This window comes from Pezoporus flaviventris, unplaced genomic scaffold, assembly GCF_033815535.1.
Source record: "Pezoporus flaviventris isolate CSIRO_AGI_PZ_B2104156 unplaced genomic scaffold, CSIRO_AGI_Pfla_v1 ptg000064l, whole genome shotgun sequence".
Taxonomy (NCBI): domain Eukaryota; kingdom Metazoa; phylum Chordata; class Aves; order Psittaciformes; family Psittacidae; genus Pezoporus; species Pezoporus flaviventris.
The window spans coordinates 4,404,409-4,428,540 of record NW_026892612.1 but is presented as its reverse complement, the minus strand read 5'-3'; the positions used below and the strand labels follow the sequence as shown (position 1 = coordinate 4,428,540).

At 40.6% G+C, this 24,132-nt stretch overlaps 1 protein-coding gene across 2 annotated transcripts in view; it reads left to right on the top strand.

The window, feature by feature from the left end:
• Window positions 1–1,127: 1,127 nt before the first annotated feature.
• Window positions 1,128–24,132, top strand: part of ADAMTSL1 (ADAMTS like 1) — a 405,845-nt gene continuing 382,840 nt past the window's right edge. For both annotated transcript variants that reach the window (XM_061470878.1, XM_061470875.1), the window contains exon 1: window positions 1,128–1,326. In XM_061470878.1, the coding sequence (XP_061326862.1) occupies window positions 1,246–1,326 (81 nt within the window). In that variant the 5' untranslated portion in view covers window positions 1,128–1,245. The remainder of the gene's footprint in view (window positions 1,327–24,132) is intronic.

Here is a 24,132-nt window from a genome sequence, read left to right as displayed (position 1 = left end):
AAAACTTTCTCCACAATGGCTGATAAAACACATAATGGATGGAGAGAAATGTGGTAGTCTTTAGTCTATGCATGTGCTGCTTCATCAACATAGTTTTATTTAAGATTCCCCTGTGATTTATTTGGCTCTTCAACGAGGTGTGCGTTTTTCCAAGTATGTAAATACATGTGCCCAGACATTATGGGAGCATTTGAATAGGCTCGTGGTGGCACCTTTAGGAACGTACGTCATAACTACATTTTCTTGTGGGTTTGCAAGAGACTTACAGGAGCTGCCACGAGACTTTCACAAGTGGCCAACACAAATTTGGACAAATTGATGTCCTTATTTGATTGGCACAACTTGCGTTTTGACTGTTCTATTAGCAGATACTGGGGTTGCAGGTATGGGCCAGCACCTTCAAGTGAAGACTTGAAGGCAGCTGAGAATGCTGTATGAAGTAGTTTTGCTCCCTAGACTTGCACCCTTATCTCCAGGCAGATGTGAGCAGCCAGTGTCGAAGCACACCAGCATTTCAGTTTATATGTCTTAGAAATGCTCGTAGGCTTAGCAGGCAAAGACATGAAAGAAAGCAGACCAGTGAACCACTGGCGAGAGAGGGCCCGTCCTTGTACCTGCACACTCTCTGCCTGCATGACTGGCTCTGCATGCCTGCCTTGTGTTTGCCACTGCGTCTCTGCCTTGCCAATCGGCACCGTTCCTACTTTAAACATCTCTGCCCCCGTGCCCCATCCCTGACTGCGGCACCCCGTAAGGCCCATCCCTACCTGCATGCCCTGCGCCTGCCTGTGTGCCCCATCCCTTCCTGCACGCCCGTTCCTCCCCGAACACCGCATCTTTGCCTGTACGCTACCTCTGCCTGTGATCCCCGTCGCAGCCTGCGCGCTCCATCCCTGCCCGTGCGCTCGGTCCTTGCTTGAGCGCCCGGTCCCCGCCGTGCGCCGGTCTGTGCAGACGCACGCCTGCCTGCGCGCCGCGCACGCCCCACGGTGCCCGCTCCTTCCGACCCCAGGAGGAGCCTCGGGGCAGCAGGCAGGGCGGACCGGCGGCAGCGGCTCCCCGCCTCCCTCCCAGCCGCCCGGCAGCCGGGGGCCGCGCCCCCGCGCACCTCCCTGCCCTGCGGGGCCCGGAGGCGCCGCGCACCCCCCGCCGCTCGCAGAGGCGCGCAGGGGCGACCGTGAGGCAGGCGCGGAGCGGCGGAGCGGCTGCCCCCCGTGCGGCACGCCGGAGCGCCGCGCGAGCAGGATGACCGCGGCGGGAGGGAAGCGCCGGGGCACTGCCGCCTCCCTGCTCGCCCTCGCCCTGGGGCTCCTCTCCGCTGCGCAGGTAAGCGGGTCCGGGGTCTCGCCCGCTTCGCCGGGGGCAGCGCCGGGCTGGGGCTCCGCTGCTTAGGGTCGGGGAAACGGGTTTGGGGCGGCGAGAGCCCCGCGGGACGCGGCGGCGCTCTCCGCACCTGCGGGCTCTGGGATGCTCCCGTCCCCGGGCTGGGGGAGCTCTACCGGCTTTGCCCCTCCTCGGCCGGCAGGTACCTGCCGCGGCTGCCCGCGGCCCCTGCCCTGCACGGGCGCTGGCGGGAGGCGCTGCCGGCTCCTGTGTTTGCCGAGCGCACGGCCCCGGGGTGCTGCGCCAGGCTGGTTTTACAGTTCTGTGGAAGGAAAGTTGGGAGGGTCGTTACTGCAAAAGTTAGGACACTACTGAGCTTTGCCGAGTGTCGAGCGGGGGGGGGAATGCTTTCCAAGATACCGAACAACATCGGGAGTCCCCCGTCCGCCTTTTTCAGAGGGGTGTTTCGTGCTGAAAGCAGAGCGCTGCGCGGGGCCGTGTCACTGCGTTTCCCTTGGGTGTAATTTACATCCTCTAACATGCTGTAAAAGTTTGCTTTGCTTAGTCATCAGTGTCCATTGCCCAGCTTTATTTCAGACTGTAGCCAAGCGAAAGAAAAAAAAAGAAAAAACCGAAGAAAATTAGCCGCTCAAACGATGCCCTACTCAGCCCTCTGGAGTCAGTAAATGAACTCACTTTCAGCTTTGTATGTGCCCTAAAGAAAAGCAAGTGTGAACATGGCTCTCCTAAACCATTCGCTTTTGGTTTTGTTTTAAAATTCTGAAGATGAGTTTTAAATAAGTAAAAGCCCATTTGTAGCAAAGACAGTCTTTTTGTACTTAGGGCATTAACCCTCTCAAAAAAAAAACCAAAAAACAACCAAACCAAACCCAAAAAACCAAACAACAAAACCAACACAAAAATCCCAAACCAACAAAAAAAAAAAAAAAAAAAAAGGCACAGGGTCACCTGAAATAAACTCAGAAACATAATTTTCCATGTAACTTAAGGCTGCTGCTGAATGGGAAACTTCTGGTCTCCTGTGCTCCTAAGCATGCATTTTCTTCTCCCTTGAACCTCTGTGGTAACTGTACAGCCATTAGCAGGTTAGCCTAGTAGTCTGAATAAAGTTCTAAGTTTTGACAGAAACTTCTGTCTTAGGTAACTTTGCCTTCCGTTCTTGCACCACCTCCAATTCAGTCAGTGGAGGGCTGTGGTGAATGACGTGTGATGCCAGCCTACACCTGTAGATGTGTGTGGTCAGGACTGTATCATGACTGTGTCACTGGAAAAGTTGCTGACAGAAGGCTGCAGCATGAGCTGATATCACTGGTGCGCCTCAGGAGTGCACAGGCTGTGCCTTGGGCACTCATATCTAATGGGATCTAGTACCTGTTTCTGATAAAGGCCACTAGAGACATGATAGCTGTGGTCCTGCAATGGAAACCTCATCTGACACATGGCTTAACCCTGCCACCAGCTCTGTTCCCAGGACTGAGACAGAGTTGATCTCCTCTGGCACTCAGCTCTGTGCCTGCTTACCCTAGCTCTGTGGACTTGCTTGCCTGCTTTCTTGCAGCAGCTCCTCTTTGTGGGGAGTTAAAATAGCTCCTTACATCTTTTTTTTACACGCAAATAGAGAACATTGAAGCTTACTTCTGAAAATTGTGGAGTGAGTGAGATGCAGTACAGTGCAGTGGCCTTGAAGCTGGGACAGAGGGGCAGTTGAGTTTCCTTTGGCTTTCATTTTACATGTTAGTTACATGAATTTAATTTTACAGTTATTCAGATAGTGTTACTTTTGAAACAGCAGTTTGGCACTGCCTCTTGCCTGTAGTTTCAAATTTACAAAGTGATAGTATGAATAAAATCAGTTGTCCTTATGGACATTATTTCCTAGGGTCAAGAACATCATCAGTCTGGGAAGCCTCCTGTTGTTTTTCTAGCATTTGTAATGCAAGATAGTGGACTAAGTGGGGATTAAAGTTATGCTTCACTAGGAAGTCACAGGTATCTGCACATATCACAAAGAAGATATTAAAAAAAAAAAGACTGTTATTCTGTAACACTCCATTAATCTAAATTGTACACTAAAATTTAAAATTATTGTTCTCACGTGCTGTGAGCATGAATTTAGGATTTGGATGATACTGCCATATCATATTACGATAAAAAGGAGTATACAAATCCCTTTGCCTTTTTTTTTGAAGAAGTAAACCGAGTCTTCAAATCTTGTGTTGTTATTACTATTTTATAAGTCCTTCAGGAACTAGACCAAATTGGGTCTTTCAATTAGTAATAAATAGGATCTATTAATATTTATCTATTAAAAATTATAGGTCTGAGCTCTATATTCTAGCTGTATTTTGAAATTAAGTGCTATTTTTGGGGGTTGACATCCGATGCATCCTGTGCATCCTCAGTTCAGTGTTCCCATGGAATTTAAATTTCTTCTTCTTTTCGCATAGTTTTGACAGGGAATGGCCATCACCATTTTTTATAATTTTGTCCTCCTTTAGGTCTCTAAACCAATTTATTGGATTTTAGTGGAATTTCTCTTCTTAGGATGATTCTTCTGACAGTGATTTTTCTTTTTGTTTTTTGTTTTTTTCCTATACTGTTGTTGCAAATTTAAAAAATGCAGAAAAGGTTATAGTAGGTACCCCAACGAAAGAACCTATACTGACTTTTAAAATTGTGCTGTGACATAGTAGTTACTATAGTAGACTCAGCTTTTAGCTCTGCTGAAGACTTCATGTATGAGCTTTGTCGGTAAGTGCAGGCATTGTCACATGTGTTTTATGGATATGAGCAGGTTTAGGTCTGGAAGAGCTGTAGGGAAATGTAGAGCATTGGTAAACTGAATTTTCATGTACTGCTAGACCGTTTGTGCCTCATATTTGCTATATCCTATTCTATTTTTATATTTAAATAGTGTGGTTGCTAGTGTTTTTTATGTCCACAACATGTGACATAGGGTGGGAGTAGAGTGGGGTTATTTTGTGTATGAAATAGTTCATTCTAAAATATTTGCATGTAGTGACATAACAGTAAATTATATCAAGCACCTACCTTTACCTTTTCTCTAGCAAAATACTTACCAAGTTAAAATCCATGGAGTTTTGTTCCACTCTCCAGAGAAGACTGTTACTTTACTTTCTAGTGCATAAATTTGGAAACAAAGAGTCAAAGCTTCCTGAAAATAAGAATACACTCAGAAAACCTACGTTTGAAAATTTGACCATGTTACAGTTAGAAGGTCAAAATAATTCAGTCTGGAAGCATTTTAGATGACACTGTAGAAAAAAATGAGCTCAGGACATAATATTAGAATAGCAGTAGTAAATTTATATTGTTCAACTAGTCAGCAAACTGTCACCATACCCTTACGTGTTTCAAGATGAACACCAGTTTGTATCCATCAAAATGATTTTGTAGTGTTTCTTATGAATCTTGTTAGTATAGTGACCAAAATTTTAATGATGAAAATAATCATGGCTGTATTGTTAAAGTTGAGAGAGCTCAAAGAAATTTCACTTTGTTTAAATAAACTTACGTTACTTTAATTGTTGGATCCGACTTTTGAGCTTTGTAGAAGGTAAAATGGGTTCTTTGTTGTATTGTCAGCTAAAGGCGTGAAGCCGCAGGGAGGTATATTCATTTTACATCACCATCTGTCATAACGTTGATTAATAATAAGACTTCCTCTCAGAATCCCAGAATACAGACTGGTTCAGGTTGGCAGGGACCTCTGGAGGTCGTCTTTTCCAATCTCCTTGCTCAAGCAGGGTCACCTAGAGCCAGTTGCCCAGGACTGTGTCCAGGAGGTTTTTGAGTATCTTCAAGGTGGGAGACTTTACCACTTCTCTGGACAACCTGTGCCGGAGCTCAGTCACCCTCACAGGAAAGAAGTGTTTCCTGAGGTTCAGAGGGGCCTCCTGTGTTTCATTGCCTCTGGTCCTGTCACTGGGCACCACTGAAAAGAGCCTGGATCCATCTTCTTTGCATCCTCACTTCAGGTGTTTATATACATAAACAAGATTCCCCCAACGCTGTTTTTCTTCAGGCTGAGCAGTCCCTCTCAGTGTTTCTTTGTAGGAGAGATGATCCAATCTGCTCACTGTCTTTGTGGCCCTTTGTTAGACTCTTTCTAGTACGTGCATCTCTATCTTGTACTTTGAAGCCCAGAACTGGACACAGGACTCCAGATGTGTCCTCACCAGTGCTGAGTAGAGGGGATGGATCACCTCTGTCACCCTCCTGGCAAACCTCTTTGCTTAATGCATCCCAGGATACCGTTTTCCTTCTTTACCGTAAGGTAACATTGATGGCTTATGGTCAGCTGTGTCTGCCCCATCCTCTTCTGCAGAGTTGCATTTACTTACAGATATGGTGAAGAGAAGGCTTGGGGCTAGCTTTTTACCATGGTGGGCACTTGACTTCAGTCAAATGTTTTTAGGGAAGTTTCATGCAAAATTGTAGGGCCATTTCTGAGACTTCAGGTGTGTGGGGAAAATGTAATTTAAAGCATTTACAGTGATTTTTTCATTCATGAAAGCGTTGAGAGTCCTCAGTTTCTTTGTGAAATAGGATTGAAAATACAGCAAGAGAAATGCCTTGCACTCAGATATGTATTGCTAAAACTATGAAAGTGAGACACAATTTCTTTAAGTTACAGGTCTCTGAGCATTCATGGCCCACAGCTGACTAGACATTTAGGCCGTCAGCATTTTCACACACTTTCACAGGCCATATGTGAATATGTGCATATGCCAGGGAATGAAGCTGTACTTCCTTTTCCCCTGCTGCACTGCGCAAAGTCAAATTATTCGCAAACTGGCATTACATATGGATCCTACAGACATGTTTACATCTGGATCCTACAGACATGTTTTCATCTGGATATGTGCAAAGCTGGAGTGAATGAGGGGTTTGTGAGATCCAAACGCAGATGAAACAAGAGCTACAACAGGTCAAGAGATAAACACAGAGAACAGGGATATTTTAGCACTGATTGCATGGGATTGATTGTACACTGATTGTACAGCTTCTGAGAAGTTATATGATCTCTGACAATGCTACTTGTTTTTTTTTTTGTGTGACCCCAATAAACAACTCTTCCTAAATAGCTTTTGCTTCATTAAGATGAATGGAAAAGAGGGAATCAAACTATACTTTTATGGTGTCTATCTGATTTGAAATGCTGTTTCATTCGCCTTTTATTGCTGTTGGCCAAATCTCATGGACTTAAAAATATTGCCCTGTTCATATTTCCAGCAATAACTGGTTTGATAATGCAGCCATGCAGTTAGGTACAGATGTGGAATACTTCGATATTTTATCATTAATGAGCAATGGCAGAATTAATAATGAAGCTATGCTTCAAAAAATGGAGGTATAATTTGTTTCTAATCTTGATTAGTTTACTAGTATCATATTCCAGTTTTATGTTCCTGTAAATGACTTCTCTTAATAAAAATATAGCATGTATTAATATGCATCTTGTTTCTTGGTATAGAAGTTCACACTGGGTGCGTAACTGGACACTACTAGAGCTTAATGGAAACATTAGAGATGTAAATTGTTGCTGTGTGGCTATTAGAGTTTTGAAAGTCTTGGTTAGAAATGTAATCAATTTTTTTCCATAGACTTTGAGGTCACCTAACATGAAAAACAGCAGCCCCCCCCTTCCCCCTCCCCCCAAAAAAACAAAATCCACACTTCAGTGCTTTTACTCTTCAGTGTCTTCTTCTATTTTTTTTTTTTTGCACTACAAAATATAATAACGTGTGTCTTGCCTATGGTCAAAAAGGTGATCAAACATGATGAAGTCTGCTAATGGGATGAGGTATGGTCAGTAGACTAGCAGGTCATTAGCTAGATATAGCAGCCACAGTATTACCTGTATGCTTTTGTTTCTGCATTTCAAGTCATCCCGTAACAGCTCAGGTACATGGGAACATGTAATTATTGTGCACCTTAAGGCTCTTTGCACCTTAAAAATGCAGTTATGTCCCAGTTGCGAATAAGAACTTTCTGTTTTAGTAAGCAATGAAACAGCAATGCAACATGTTGCTTACAAGACTTGGTGAATAATGCAGTGCATCTGAGTCATGCCGCTATTAAATTTAATTAAAATCTTTAGACCTTTCTCAGTTTTAAGGGTATGTATTTTGTATGCCTTTTGAGGGCAATGTGCAGTCAGCATAATTGTTGAACATGTATGTGCAAGGAAAGTTATAAAGATGGGGGAGAAATGGAAAGAGACAATTCAAGGCCTTTGGGAAATACATTAAGTGGAGCTGCATTAGGTACCTTGGGATAAATTGTGGGATGAACAGATCACTAGTGGTATTTGACATGCTGTTGTATTTCTACAAAAAGGAGACAAAAAAAAAAAAAAGGAAAAAAAAAAGATACTTTGGATTGAATGTACAGGGGAAATCAGATTATAGCAATGAGTTCTGCTGGATAGCAGAAATCCTGATTCTTTAAGCACGTTGTTCAACTGACTGGACAAGGGCAGTATTATATGTGCTGCTTACGCACCAGTTCAGGGCTGGTGTGGGAATACCGTGGGTGACCTAACAGGACCATCCCATCTTAGCCAGTAATAACTATCAGAGGAATTAAACAAAGCCTGTTCTTGCATCCATGCTGCATTTTGTTCATAGTCCTATATGGCTAGGTGCCATGAATAATGACTGCATTACATCAGTCCCAGATATGGCTTGTGGAGTATTGTTTGATACAGTTACTTTTGACTGAACCAAGTGTTTCCAGAATTCTTATCTGTACATCATTTTTTTCTTTTTTTTTAACTGACCCCATATATGTCAGTTTTTTCAATGAGGCATTTAATAATGAAAGAGTGGATTTGCACAAAACTGCCAGAAATTTTGTAGTTTAGTTTTTCTTGACTTGTTGATTAAACAGGTATATATATTGAACAGAAACACCTGCTTGTGGAATTTGACATAGTTATAATAATACTGCCACTCTCTGTGTAGCTCAGGTGAGCTACAGAAACCCCTTTTTCTTTGGGTTGCACAGGGGTTTTTGTTCTAGGAAGAACTGATATGAAGGAAAGACTTAATGTATAATAATGCCACTGTAAGTAATACAATAGCTCAGAAGTAGTCCTGTGTGGCCACATATTTTCCCTTCCCTTCCCTTCCCTTCCCTTCCCTTCCCTTCCCTTCCCTTCCCTTCCCTTCCCTTCCCTTCCCTTCCCTTCCCTTCCCTTCCCTTCCCTTCCCTTCCCTTCCCTTCCCTTCCCTTCCCTTCCCTTCCCTTCCCTTCCCTTCCCTTCTCTCTTTCTTCCCCTTCCCCTTCCCCTTCCCCTTCCCCTTCCCCTTCCCCTTCCCCTTCCCCTTCCCCTTCCCCTTCCCTTCTTCCCCTTGTTTCCCTTTTTTCCCTTTTTTCTTCTCTTTATTTATTTCTCTTAGGGCTTTTTAGAGGAAACAAAGGGGAGCCAGACTCATCCTGACTTACACTAACTCCCAAAGAAATGACTGACAAACCGCTACACTGAAAACCACCCCTACCTTTTTACCATGGGCTTGGATGAGCTATCTTGTTGCAGGGAATGGCAGATGAGGAAGGGAAGTTTTTTTTTTAACAGCTTTTCTTTAAATTTCAGAAAAATTGGTATGCAAGTGTTTCAAATTTTTCAGTTCAATGGAGAGTTAGAGAAAGAGGCAGCGAAGGTCAGAGCTGAATGTCTCAGTGATGTTTTTGCTTAACTAATGTTTGAAAAAATGGTGCAGTTGTGAAAGCACTGTTTTTTTTTAAGGAAAGAATAACTGTTTTATTGTATTAGGCAGTGCCAGTAATTTCATGGCAATTTACTATGGTAGACTGGTGAATAGAGTGGTGCATGAGACTATTCTGACGTGAAAACCGTCTAATTTTTTTCTGAAGGCTTATTGGTAAGTTGTCTTTTTGATATGTGGCATCATAATCATGTGTATGGTTCCAAGAGAAATAGTTGCCTTTGCAAAATCTCTCTCTCAAAAAAAAAGATGTGCCAATGCAAAAGACAGAAATTAGTTTCCGAATGTTTTTTCTCTTTCGCCCTTGCCTCTTCATGGCTTTCTGAATCCTCTTGCTACAGCTATGCTTCTACTAAAAAGTGTATGTGTTGTGTGGTTATAACTTTGGTTGTAAATGATCCCAGTGAACCTAAGAAATTAGTCATATGAATCAAGTTACATGCTTGCAGATTTGGAGACTGTCTGAATGGTCCTTAGAAAGGCAACAGGACCTCTGCGTTTGGTATGTTTTCCCTCATTGTCCTTTATTTCTAACCTTTAACTTGCGGATGATGGCACTGGATATTGCATCCAAAGGCTTATTATGAGCACTGTCACTGAAACATAATGCTTCACCTGCAATTTGTACAGTGGCTTTTCAAATTCCACTTACTAGAAGACTGCTGTGAAGCGATAAACTCTTGAAACCCACTTGGAGTTTAAATATAAAGTACCTATGTGCTGTACTGCAGTGACTAATTCAAGGCAGTGTTTATCCTGGAGGTGAATGATTTTCAAAATTCATAACTTTTTTTTCAAGAGGTGCTTTTCAGGTATGAGTCAGCATTGTATTTAATGACCTGACTACAGGTAGAGTTTTGTAGAAAATGTCCTGTTTGGGGTTAAATTCTATAGGATGCTAACAAACCTTTGCTGAGTCTTAAGGAAGGTGTACTTCAGAAGATTAAAGTACAGTTGCTAGATGGGTCAAAACCTTTGGCTTTTATTGAAATACTTATGTTACTATTTAAATTCTTACTGGAGTTCATTTTATGAGCAAGTAAGCTCTGTTCACTTTCTAAATGCCATATTTTCATGTTACATAGTTCATAAATGCTTAAACATTTTCATTTGCTTACAAAATGTACAATTGTCCTGTAGTCCCTTACAAGAATAAGCTGTTAATACAGTCTTGCATGTAGATGCATATGTGGGGCAAAGGTAAAAGCTGTTAAAGAGATCCCTTCTACATTTGAAAGCTACTTGTCCTCGTTACCTTAGCATTCAGCTGCACAGGGTAGAGAGATGTTTTAATGGGTGATTTTGAATATGAATTACACACTACCAAAAATGTGTTTAATCTGTAGTAAGCAAAATTAAGATACAGAAAAAATAGTAGTTGCACACAGCCAGGGAGGGAAGAACGCTGTTTTTATTTTAATGTAGATACTTGTGCTGTATTAACATTTTTGTTAAAAAAATGGTTTTTTTCATCTCCCTTCTGTGTTCAGTCTCTGATACTTTTGGCAACTGCGTCATAATATTGTGCTTTTATTACTCTTAATATTACGCATTGCATTTAAAAGTAAATTAGCATAGTGAAACGAGGACTGTGTAGTCTTGGCTTTTGAGTTAAAGACCAGGAAATGGCTTTATTTTTGCATTATTTTTTATTCAAATTTCCTGATTCAAAGATGTTTGAAACAGTGTGGTTGTATAACATTCTCATCTTCAATGGCAAAGAATTCAAGCCAAGATGAAAACATGGAAGAAGGCTGAGTATAAAGCTGCTCCCCAGGCTTTTTATAAAAGTATATTTAGAGCCTTGACAGGCTCTCGTAATATCCTTACAGGATATTAGCTGTAATAGAGCATATTTGAAACAGTGATCACAGTTACAAAAGGCTAACATGTCATAAGGTCACTGTGGGCACATAATATGATAAAATATTTATCCTATTTAGAAAAAAAACCCATGGTTAAGTAGATCGTTAGTCAGCAATTCATATGATCCAGCAGTACTATATCACATAATGACTGTTTTAAGATTGCAGCAGATATGATTATCTGACTCCAGTGGTTAATAGAAGTACAAGTGCAAAAGTATTGCTGGCATAGCTAGTTACTGGCAGAGCTATGGTTGTATTATTTTGGTTTGTTCGGTAATTGTTTTTGTGGTGTTTGGGGGGGGGGGGGCATGGAATTGCTCTTGGGATTAATGTGGGAGTTAAAATATTTCTGCATCTTACGAAACCAGCGTTAGGATGCCCTTTGTGTCCTTGTGGTCAAATTTCATCCAACATCCAGTGGATGAATTTCAGTTAAATAGAGGGGATAAAAAGGTATATTTTACATTTATCCTGTTATCTTTTACTTTCTGAAAGTTTTTAAACTGCCCCACAGGAAAAAATAGGGATTTATGACATGTGGGAAGCAATTTTGCAGAAATGCAATTTTTAAAATACACATAGTTAATACTCTGTTATGAAGATGTTCCTGTGATCATGCTGCTAAAAGCTGAGTTTTGTGTGTTTCATTCCTCAATGCCAGACATGGATGCAGGCCTGGAAATAAGTTGATTGAGAGCAGCCTTGTGGAGGAGGACTTCGGGGTGATGGTGGATGCAAAACTGAGTGAGAGCTGGCAGTGTGCACTTGCAGCCTAGAAAGGCAACTGTATCCTGAGCTTCGTCAACAGGGTGTGGCCAGAGGTATGTTCCTCTGCTCTGCTCTGGGGAGACCCTAGCTGGAGTACTGTGTTTAGATCTGGGGCCCCCAGCAGAAGAAAGACATGCTGGGGAGAGGAAGGCCACAAGGATGATCAGGGGACTGGAGCACTTCCCATATGAAGACAGGCTGAGAAAGTTGGGGCTGTTCAACCTGGAGAAGAGAAGGCTGCGTGGAGACCTCATAGCAGCCTTCCAGTATCTGAAGGGGGGCTATGGGAAATCTGGAATGGGGCATGAGGTGACAGGACAAGGGGGAATGGCTTTAAATTGAAAGAGGGGAGATTTAAATTAGATATTAAGAAGTGTCTAATTTACTGTAAGGTTGGTGAGACACTGGCACAGGTTGCCCAGAGAAGTTGTGATGCCCCATTCCTGATGGTGCTTTAAGCAGTCTGGTTCAGTGGAAGGTGTCCCTGCATATGGCACAGGGTTTGGAACTACATGATCTTTAAGGTTCCTTCCAACCCTAACCACAATGAATTTATAGGAATTGCCTGTTTAGTCCTTCATGTTGCCCATGACTACTTGCAAAATGAAGGCTAGTATATATTTCTTTGTCAAGTGCAAATGCCTTAATAAGTGCTTTCAGTCCAACTGAGTGGTATTTTATCATTTGTTCATTTAAATTATGCGTAACAGATTAAGCAGAAAGGGCAAATCCTGTGTGACCAATTTGGTGGCCTTCTGTAATGGGGCTGCAGAACAGATGGATAGGGGCAAAGCAGCTGATGTCATCTACCTGGATTTGTTCAAAGCAATTGACACTGTCCTGCACAACATCCTTGTCTCTGAACTGGACAGACACAAATTTGATGGATGGACCACTTGGTGGATAAAGAACTGGCTGGATGGCTGCATGCAAAGAGCTGTGGTCAATGGCTCAGTGTTCAGTTGGAGACTGATAGCGAGTGGTGTCCTTCAGGGGTCAACATTGGGACCGATCCTGTTTAACATCTTTGTCTCTGACATGGACAGTGGGATTGAGTGCGCCCTCAGCAAGTTTGGCGGTGGCACCAAGCTGTGTGGTTCGGTTGACACGCTGGAGGGAAGAAATGCCATCCAGAGGGACCTCGACATGCTTGTGAGGTGGGCTGATGCCAACCTGGTGAAGTTTAACCATGCCAAGTGCAAGGTCCTAAGCTGGGTCGGAGCAATCCCAGGCACAGCTACAGGTTGGGCAGAGAAGAGATTCAGAGCAGCCCTGTGGAGAAGGACTTGGGGGTGTTGGTCGATGAGAAACTGAACATGAGCCGGCTTCAGTGTGTGCTCGCAGCCCAGAAAGCCAACTGTATCCTGGGCTGCATCAAAAGGAGCGTGACCAGCAGGTCGAAGGAGGTGATCCTGCCCCTCTACTCTGCTCTCATGAGACCTCACCTGGAGTATTGTGTGCAGTTCTGGTGTCCTCAACATAAAAAGGACATGGAACTGTTGGAGCAAATCCAGAGAAGGGCCACGAGGATGATCAGGGAAATGGAGCACCTCCTGTATGAAGACAGGCTGATAAAGTTGGGGCTGTTCAGCCTGGAGAAGAGAAGGTTTCATGGAGACCTCACAGCAGCCTTCCAATATGTGAAGGGGGCCTACAAGGATGCTGGAGAGGGAGCCTTTATGATGGACTCTAGCAATAGGACAAGTTTTGAAGTCTGTGTACCCTGTTTTATAACATAAGTCATTCATTAGTATAAATTTACATGTCTCTGACTGGTTCAGGGTTACCCTATGGAAGGGCCCACTAAAATAAAGCAGCAGGTCTAGCCCAAAAATGACAATGTGTGATCTGCGGAGGAAGTAATGAAATACATATATGCAATTGAAATGCTGAACACAATATGCATACCAGTATAGAGAGAAAGATATAAACTCCTGGTTATTTAACTGTTAAAGGATGGGTAATACAGGCTTGAATTCACTGCCATCTTCATCTCAAATCCTCCATGGCTAAGCCATTTTAGGACTGCACCTGTCTAATGGTGATTATACTTCACCTGCCTTCTAGGACAAGGAATACATTTGTAAAGCATATTGAAAATCAAATGTCCTTTCTTTTTAAACTTTCTTACTGTTAGAAATGAAAGACATATTTGAAGGGCACATTGGCGTTTGAAAGATTATTTTATCACAGAAGTGTCAGTGATTGAGCAGTGTTATGGAGATGAAGAACTGGAGAGACCTGGGAGTATAGTACTGCCAGTAGTTTCAACAAAACTGTTTCTTTCAGGTAGCGTAGTTTCTTAGATATTATTTTTCTCTTAATAAAGAAGATGTAATGTAAGGATGCTTATGCAGGCTATTAAATAGGGAGGCAGGAACTGCAAACTATTGATGTAATTTGGGTGTTTTTTCTTTGAATCAACTGTGAGGGAGCAGATTAAATTTAAAAAAAAAAAATCTCACTCTCTTGTTTTCAGGCCAGTGGATAGGAGTTGAATGTTCAATTCTTTGAGTGCTATATCCTGCAACAAGGAGACAGGGTTGATACCGACTATTTAGAAAAGAATACAAGTACCAAAACAAGTTCAATGTGGCTGAAAAGAGGAAATGGATTAGGGCTGCCCTCAAAGAAGAAAATAATATAAGGGAAAAGGAATACAGTACATGTATTTGCGTCTCAAAGAGGCAAGATTTTTTTGTTCGTTTTCGTAAATTCTGTTACCACATTCAAGTTTTTATCCTCAACTTAAAATGTTTGTCTGTGCATCTGATGAACAAGACAGTATTCTGTATCTTGCCTGTTTCTGTGTCAGGAGGAAGAAACCCCTTTGACAGCAAGACAGGAAAAAAGATTGCTGCTTGTCTTTTGCATACAGCTTCAACTCTGGTGAATGGAGAAATGTGAGAACATAAGGAGGATGTTGGAACTGCATCTTAGTAATGTTTTCCTTTGAGCTGTGAACTGGAGACTTAAAAAAACCTTTTACCTCCAGACTTTTCTTCCTGTCTCCCTACAACTTCTCACTCAGAGCATGATACTTTGTTCATCGGTACTGCCACAGGATCAAGCTGAGATCTTGAATTTCTAATGCCTCTTAAGTACCCTATATTTTACATTCTCTACATACAACTGTTCCAGTTGTAAAACAGAGATAAGAATTCATATTTTCTTGAGTCTTTTTATATTTTTAGTTGGTTTCAAAGCAGGGATTTGTATGTTCTCAAACTAGTGCGCAGCACAACACAGCCTAGTTCTTCACAAAGCTCTTCGAAAACATTGCAGTTTAAGTGACAACTGTGAAAACCACAGGTTTTAATGGCAGAACTTTTCTAGCTGCATTCTTGCTAGGTGAATGTTTTTGTATTATAGGATTACCATCTGAAAATGATGATTAACATAGTTGAAGTTAGATTTTTGTAGGTCAGCTCTGAAAGTCAGCTTAGGATCTGGTGGGAGCATTTTTCTCTACTTGTAATAACAAGATTATAGGTCTCCTTCCTGAAGTCTGCATTGTGTAAAGAATCAGTCATGACCACGTATCCTTCAAACTTCTTCTCAGTGCTCTTTTCATGATTATCCCTGCTTTAGTCATGCTATCCATGCTTCTTCTAGGATTTCAGCTGCTGATAAATTTGTCTGTAATTACTGGGTAAAATCATGGTCTGGAAAGCAATTTGTAAAAGAGAATTAGGAATAAACTTCCTCTTTTCAGTACTATTCTTTAATGCTTTTGTCGACACTTTGTAGCACAGCTGAAACACAGAAAACAGAAGCCAAAGAACTGACAGGACATCCTTTCCTCTGGAAATACCACCTTCATGAAAAATTCCATCTATGATTTTGCATATTGGTGTATGTGTCAAGGTTATTCTATTTGTAATACAGAAACCTTATAGTAAGCAAAATTGTCAATGGAGATATTGAATTTGACAGCTGTACTTCATTTCTTGAACATGAGTTTTTGGAACATTTGTAATTCTTGCAGTAGGCAGTGTTTGAGCAGTGGCATCTGTTACGAACTCAGAATTTAGAATAAATTCTTGGTCACATAAAAAGCATGTCAAATATCCTAGGGCCAAAATAATATTTACGGCAATTACTTTTGCCTAATGCATCCTCCTTTGACGAAGTAGAAGGAATTTCATTATTTTTTACTTTTTAGGAGTACTTTGGAAGCACTTCACGCTGATCCTGTTTGGTTTGTAGTACTTTTACTTCTATTTACGTTTTTTAAATATTCCAAAATGCTCAGAGGAAAGACTGGATTTGTAAAACAGCTGAGGTTGGAAAGATACAGATGGTTCTGTAAGATGAAGACTTGGAAAATGGAACTTAATTCAACCTGATAGAAGTTTTCCCACTAACTGGAAACCTAAAGCTTAGGGATCCGAATATTCCTAGATTCTTAAAAGATCTGCGATGTATACTTACAATTCTGACAAGGACAGATGACTTATACTGGATTTTAAAAATTAAGACTTAAATAACTTTTAGTGTGTGCTAGAATGGCTAGAAGTTGTATATGGTTATATGGCAACTTGGATGTGCTTTGCATGTCATTGGTAAAACCAGCTTTTGTGTGCCTTTAGTCTGAGAGGGTGGATTCCAATATTGCCTTTTTTTTTTTTTTTCCAATTTCATGTTTGAAAGTAGGTTCTTCACTTGATGCTGGATCTTCAAAGTTGTGAAAGAGTTAGCAAGAGAAGAACTCTGTTGGAGCTAGGAACTTAACTCGGGAGGGGGGGGAGTATTATTTCAAAGGTGAGCCTTTGTCATGTTCTCAGTGTGACTTGTTTCTTAGCAGTCACATATCATTAGGTTTAGAAATGCTAAGGATCCTCTCCTGTAGCTATGGGGAGAAAATGAAATTACTGGGATTATAGTCTCAAATCACTTCAGTTTGTTTCATGTCACTGGGGAGTGCAGCAAGAGATGTATTTATGTCAGGGTGGTGGAGTTTGTTTTTTTTTTTTAAATGAAGGAGAGCAAACTGTGGCGCTTCAAATAGTGTTTGGAACTGTTCCTTTCCAGTAGTCTGATTGGTTTAGATGAGCATGTTGCTGATCTTACTGAAGTGAACAACATGCAGAAAATATTTAAATTTCTCCTAGTTGAGCTGAAGGAGCATGTCTTTCATTTTTCTAACACTATCTGGAAAGTAGGAAATCACTGCAGGGTGTTGAAAGCTGAGGGCATACAGTGTGTTTGCTGTGGGTTATTGGATGCAAGAATAAAAGTCATTGAGTTACAAAAGAAGAAGTACAAATTTTTAGGCAGAATTAATTTGAAAGTAATTTAAAGCAATTTAGTACAATGTAGTTAAACAATATGAAATCTGAGATTGGGTTTGGCTTTAGTAGCAACAAATAGTTGGAATACTCAGTAATTACGATTAAACATACAATTACTATTTTTTAGTAGTCCACCAAAAGAATAGATTTGTCTTTGGAAAGCTTGTTTACGTAATTCACAGGATTAAACGAGCATGGATAGTATATGTTTATTATTCATAATTGCAGTGGCAAACTACTTGACAACACCGAAACGGTATTGTTCTTTTGTGTTTGAGTACTATGAGAAGGGAAACAAAATAGAAGTCATAGTATGTCTTTGCCATTTCCTGATCAGTGTGTAGATACTGCTTTGGAACAATTTCCTTAAACATGGATTCTTCACATTATGCCGTGATTTTTGTGATACCACTATAAATTGTAAATGCTTGTAAGATCAGGGATCTAGAAAGGTTACCTTCAGACCAGAGTACTTTGGAAAATACCGTTTCATTTTCAAGAAAGAAAATTCTGAAAATAAAAAAGATATGGTTTGGAGGAAGTTACAGAAACAAAATAGAGGATGACCCTGGATTTTCACTTAATGAATTTCTCTAGCAACATTTACGAGCGGGCTCAGGAATCTCATTGGAAATGTTTTGAATAGCTATATGCAAAAATACACTGCATATTGGGAAAGCTTTTAGAAGAAAAATATGAACAGAAATAATTAACTGAGAAGGTAACCAGAACTTCATTTAGTTGAATTCGTCATTATAAGTACTTAAATAGCTCCTTCTGGTGTTCCTTAATCTTTTTGGGTAGATATTTCCTTTTCAGCAAGCCTGTAACTAAACATTTATTTATTCTGATGCAGCCTTCAGACTTGGACTTGTCTTGGCTAACAGATCACCCATTAGATACAAGAAGAAAGGAAAGAAAGAAAGAAGAAAAGAAGAAAAAAAAAGTGATGGGTTTAATGTTGGCAGTCACTTAATTTTATGAAATTGCTATAACCATTGCATTCTGTAGGAACACATGTTTTTTCTCATGTTTCTCTCCCTTCTTCCTCTCCTACCTCTTCAAGTCTACAAGCCAAAATAAACAGTTTTCCCCATAATAACATACTGAATCTTGTAGAAAGCAAAGTTTAATACAGACATTTAATGATGTTAATTATACAAAACCAGTGATAGTAGAAACAGGACTTTGTTCTTTCTTACCCTTGGATAAGATGTTAGTCATCTTCATAATCGTGGAGGAACTATTTACATCCTCTCCTGATGCAGATTACTTGTTTCTCCCTCCCCCTCTTCCCCAACCTACATTCCTCTGAAGCTCTGGATGCTTGCCATGGCTCGAAGGATGTTGAGCTGCATGTGCAAGTGTTGCTGTTTACTTGAGAAACTTCCCTGGTGCTTGGTTGTGTCATTTTGCTCATTCTTGAACCATTTTTAGGATTTTCAGGTCAGCATCCCTGTCCTTTTCTCAAGATCATCTGGGAAGTTTCAGTTAACAAATTCTTTATTGTAGTGGTGTCAATGATGTGTTCGATTTTTCCGCTCCTCATGGAGTGCACCACTTTGTGACCTTAGGTACTTTGTACAAAGAGATGTGTCTAACTGTCATTCCTAGGGGCATTTGCTTGTATTGTGTGTGGTTAAGTATGCTAGGGATCTGTCTGAAATTGGCCTCTTCTATGAAATTAGTGCTCCACATGATTCTATCCAGCCCTGTTCTCATAGCCCTATCAAAAACAAAACAAAACAAAAACGACAATATTACCCACAAGTGCATCTCTTCTCTATGTCAGGTATTTTTTGTAAATAATTCATTATCATCTTCTGTATTATCCATTTTCAAGGGCTTTCCAAACTGCTTGTCTTGATTGGTGTGGTGATAATGTTTCACACAGTAATTAATCTTGTTAATCAGTCTATTTTGCTTTTCTTTTGAATGGTTTGGATTATTACATCTGTGTTCTTTGCACCTGTATTTTATTTAATAGAAAGAAATATGACAAAAAAAGGTATTAACAGAAAATTAATCCTTTTTGAATCTCCCATAAAACTTACATTTTCTAATAAAGCAAATTGCCAGTGCATACATTTATATTTGGAAAAATATTTTTGTTCTCTTCATCAGGAACTGTCATAATGCTGTTCAAGGATTTCAGTGTTTTCTTACTGTGTTAGGAGCTAGAAAATACAAAATATTTAAAGAGAACTGTATTAATAATCATAACCTGGAATAATTGGCACTCAAGAAATAGGAGCCACATTTACCCTTGATTTGCCCAGCTATAAATTCAGGAATTTTAATACAGTAGTGCATAGGCATGCTTGAATTAAAAACTGAAACTCTGTAATGCTGACATTATTTTCTCTGCTGATGTTTTTCCCGTTCTTACCATCCCTGCCCTTACCCCAGATCCTGCACATGCACCGACACTATTTCATAGAAAAGTTTAGGGGAGTTGCTATTATTATTTTTTCCCTTTTTTTTTAAATACAGTGACTTGCCTTGGAGACCTAAAGCTAAGAAGAGTGTCTTCTCTATCTTAGAGGTCCTGTGACTAGAAGAAGGTAAAAAAGCATGTTGTGGATCAAAGTCACCAGCATGCAAGCAGTAGTGAGGGAAACACAGACCTGTGTCTGTACGTGAAAGGATCAGTGATAAGCAAATGTGATACAGAACGGAGTAGATACAGTAGAATGGCATGTAAGTGAGGCATAAACACAGGCAATCTAGAGGGACTAGAAAACAAGAGAGGTAATACATTATAAGCAAAATAATACTGTGTGACTACCGGGGGGTTTGTGTTGGTTTTTTTTATATGTCTGAGGCAAAACAAATGAAAATTACATTGATACCAGTCAAAACTTACATTCCTTTGTAGGTAGTAGTTACATATAACAAAATGGGACTCTATTATTAGGAACCACACTGGGTTTCTATTATCTTAATCTCACCTTCTGCTTTATGTAGTCACTAGATAGTGACTTCTGTATAAATTAGAATTATGCAAGATACTGATATATTGACTCAAAATCATATTTTATTACATAGTAATAGCAGTGTTGCACAAAACCAATTCTATCTACCCCTTACAGGACGCACAACACTTTGACATGATACAAGTGATGTTTTTTTGTTGTGCAATAAGGTTATTTGGACTGGGAGATGGGAATGACAGCTTTGCTAACTCAGGGTTCTATGGTGGACTCTTCTTATTGTTATGAGCCACAAACACATCCCAAACGCCTCAGTAAGTAGACCTCAGAGGCAAGGGAGCTTGTGACTCCTCAAGGACCCTGTCCTGGGACAATACTGGGACTAGGAGTCTGCTGGATCCTGGGATTTGTTTGCCGATCCTTCATCCCTATCTGGGAATTTGAAATATGTAGTAGACCCCACATTAGCAAAAGTCTTCTGTTGCTCATGTGAACTAGCTGGTAGCACTCTGTGAGGGTTGTTCATAAGCCATATGTGGCTAAAACCCACATGATTATTGCCCATACAGTATGTGAGCACGTAAGGAGTTCTATAGTGCCACTTGTACGATGGTCTGTATCAGCAGGAGACAAATTTAACAACAAAGGGATAAATTTGATAGAACTAATGAAGCAAACATTCCAGAATGTGGGCAATTAGCCAAAGATGCATATTTTGACTCTGTAAGGTATGTGATGCCATTTTGAGTAGGTGGGAAAGCAGAAAAGCAGGTTTGCACATGTTACTTCTGCTTGGGAACCATTCTATATTCTACAGGAACACTGCTTAGATCAGATAGCCTAGGAGATAACAATATTTAGTAAGATAATCATTCAAGGGAGTTGAGAATTTTGAATCTTGTGCTGCAGAATTAGTTTTCTTGTTTTAGCTGACGCTGAGCTGCAAGAAATTGAAGAGCACTGAATAATTTGAACAGCAGTAGTCTAGATTTTACCTGGAGTCTAATAACCACTCTAAGAATTTATTATTTGCATATGTTAGTTTTTCTTTAATGCTTTGAGCATGCTTAGCCACATTTTTTGTGGAAGGTTTTCTATTTGTTGGAATGTTAGCTGGGAGCAAGCACCATTAGCCTTTGCTTTTCTAAGAGTTGACTGTGCCAGTGTGCCAGAATCACCATGTATGGTGTGGCAGGTATGTTCTGTTCCTGAAGTGGCATGTACTGCATGTTCTGTGATCTTACGGGTTGAGAATTTAGTACAGATGCCTTTTTCAAGTAAAATAAAGAAGACAGACAGTACACTCCTCATAAAAACATGCCTTAAAGGAATGTGCATATATGTGTACATATATGTCAACTTATATTTATGTGTGTTTGTTTGCCAAGTCAGATAACGACAGAATGATTCTTAAGAACTATAACTATTTTTAAAGTGTATTTATTATTAATTTTATTTGATATTACTTATATATTATTTTTCATTTTTATATAAATTTATATATCTGGTGTGCAAACGTAGATCTAACCATTTTGTTTCTATCAAACATAGCTTAATACTGAAGGATATGCAAAATAAAGCTTAGCTGTAAATGGGAACAAGCGATTTTCTTACTAAGGTTTAGATAAAACTTTTGATTTCCTGCCTCCTGATCAGGAAAAAATTATATAATTGATTGACCAGTTAAAACTGTTAAATTAAATCATGATTTCAAAGTGTTGAAGTTCTAACAGGGTATAAGTACTCATTTTGAGAAGGACCTGGGGGTGTTGGTCGATGAGAAAATGAACATGAGCCAGCAGTGTGCACTTGCAGCCCAGAAACCATCTGTGTTCTGGGCTGCAGCAGAAGGAGCATGATCAACGGGTCGAGCGAGGTGATCCTGCCCCTCTGCTCTTGTGACACCCCACTTGGGGCACTCAGTGTGGTTCTGGTGTCCTCAACATAAAAACGATATGGAGCTGTTGGAACAAGTCCAGAGGAGGGCCATGAGGATGATCACGGGGCTGGAGCACCTCCCGTATGAAGACAGGCTGAGAAAGTTGGGGCTGTTCAGCCTGGAGAAGGAAGGCTGCATGGAGACCTCATGGCAGCATTCCAGTATCTGAAGGGGGCCTATAGGGATGCTGGAGAGGGATTCTTCATTAGGGACTGTAGCAGTAGAATAAGGGGGAATGGGTTTAAACTGAAACAGGGAAAGTTCAGATTAGAGATAAAGAAGAAATTCTTTCCTGTTAGGGTGGTGAGGCACTGGAACAACAAAGTGTCGAATGCTCCATTCCTGTCAGTGTTAAGGCCAGGCTGGCCAGAGCCTTGGGCAGTGTGGTCTAGTGTGAGGTGTCCTTGCTCATGGCATGGGGTTGGAACTAGATTATCTTAAGGTCTTTTCCAACCCTACCTATTCTATGATTCTATGATTTTAATGCCAGTTGATAATGTGTTGGCCACCAGTCACTTTTTTGAAGACTTAAGGACTAAGGAGATACATGTTTATTTGAAGCCTAGTAAGTAGTTCTTTCTAACATCTCTGGCAGTAGCACTATGTGATTCTGGTATTTTCTTCTTTGAGGCATTACAGAGACCTATAAAGAAATCTACAAAGGGGTGTATCAAGGTTATTTAATTTTTATAAATCCTGTATTTCCAAAAGAATAGGGCTGCTAAAATAATAGTGGATAGTATAGCAATTGTAATACTAGATTTTCCCAAATTAGGTCTACATGTGCTCTGCATTGCTTATTTTGAAGAATCTGAAGGGCCTTCCTGATTGTCATGTGAACTTAATGCTGGCTGAGGGATGAAGGGGTTGAGAACAGCTCTGTTGAGAAGGACCTGGGGGTACTGGTGGATGAAAAACTGGACATGAGCTGGCAGTGTGCACTTGCAGCTCAGAAATCCAACTGTATCCTGGGCTGCATCAAATGGACTGTGTCCAGCACATTAAGGGGGGTGATTCTGCCCCTCTGCTGTGCTCTGATGAGATCCCACCTGCAGTACTACGACCAGCTCTGGGGCCTAAAACGTAAGAATGGTGTAGACCTTGGAGCAAGTCCAGAGGAAGGTCATAAAGATGAACAGAGTGATGAAGCACCTTTCCTATGAGGAAAGGCTAGGGGATTTGGGCTTGTTCAGCCTGGAGAAGAGAAAGTTCCAGTGAGAACTTACTGCGACGTGCCTGTACCTAAAGGCAGCTAGTGAGAAAGATGGGGGCAGACTTTTTAGTAGGCCTGTGGCAGTAGGATGAGGAGTAATGCTTTTAGACTAAAAGGAGTTAGATTCAGGCTAGGTATAAAGAATAAATTTTTTACAGTGAAGGTGGTGCAACACTGGAATAGGTTGCCCAGTGAGATGGTACATGCTTTTAAAGGTCCCTCCCAACCCAAACTATTCTATAGTTCTAAATACAAAATAGAAAGAAAATAGAATTATTTTTCCAATGTAAATGGATAGAGGACATGTGACTGGAGTTGGCAGAAGGAGGGAATAATGGTTGAAAACTGCCAGAAATCAGTCAAAAGTCACTATCCAGCTGAACATAAGGAGAGGTGAGAGAGAAGTGGTTTGGTCAATTGGCCACATATAAATTCATTCTATGTTTTTGTGGAGAGTTCAGTGAACCATAAGATAGCTTGCTGAGGAAGCCTTTGGTTTAGGTAAAATAGTGAAGAAGAACTGTTTTAATGTCTTCAGGTCTGTTTTCAAGTCTGCCTCTTGACAAAGATGAATAAAATGTTTTTCAATGAAATCTCCTCTATTACTTTTCCAGTGCAAGCAAATGTTAATTCATTCAGAAGTTGTCATGAAGATACAGTTCAATGGATTTGTTCAAGGACCAGGTGTGGAAGCAGCATCACTGTTTGACTTTTACCTTTGACAGATGACTGGAATTGAAGGCTTGTCTGAGGCAAACGTTACCTCATAATATATTTGGCACCAGCACAACTGGAAAGATTATAGAAGAAAATATTAACATGATAAAATATGAAAAGGAAAAGAGTATTTTTTCCTCCATCCAAAACTTAGTTTGTTCATTAATGCAGCATATATTGTCTTCTGACACTATTTCACTATTTTGTGTATAGAAACAGGTGATGCTTGCTGGATAAGGTACGTCTGGACATTCTCATGTGATGATAGGCAGTCTTATTTATCATGCTTGAGGAAGATTAAG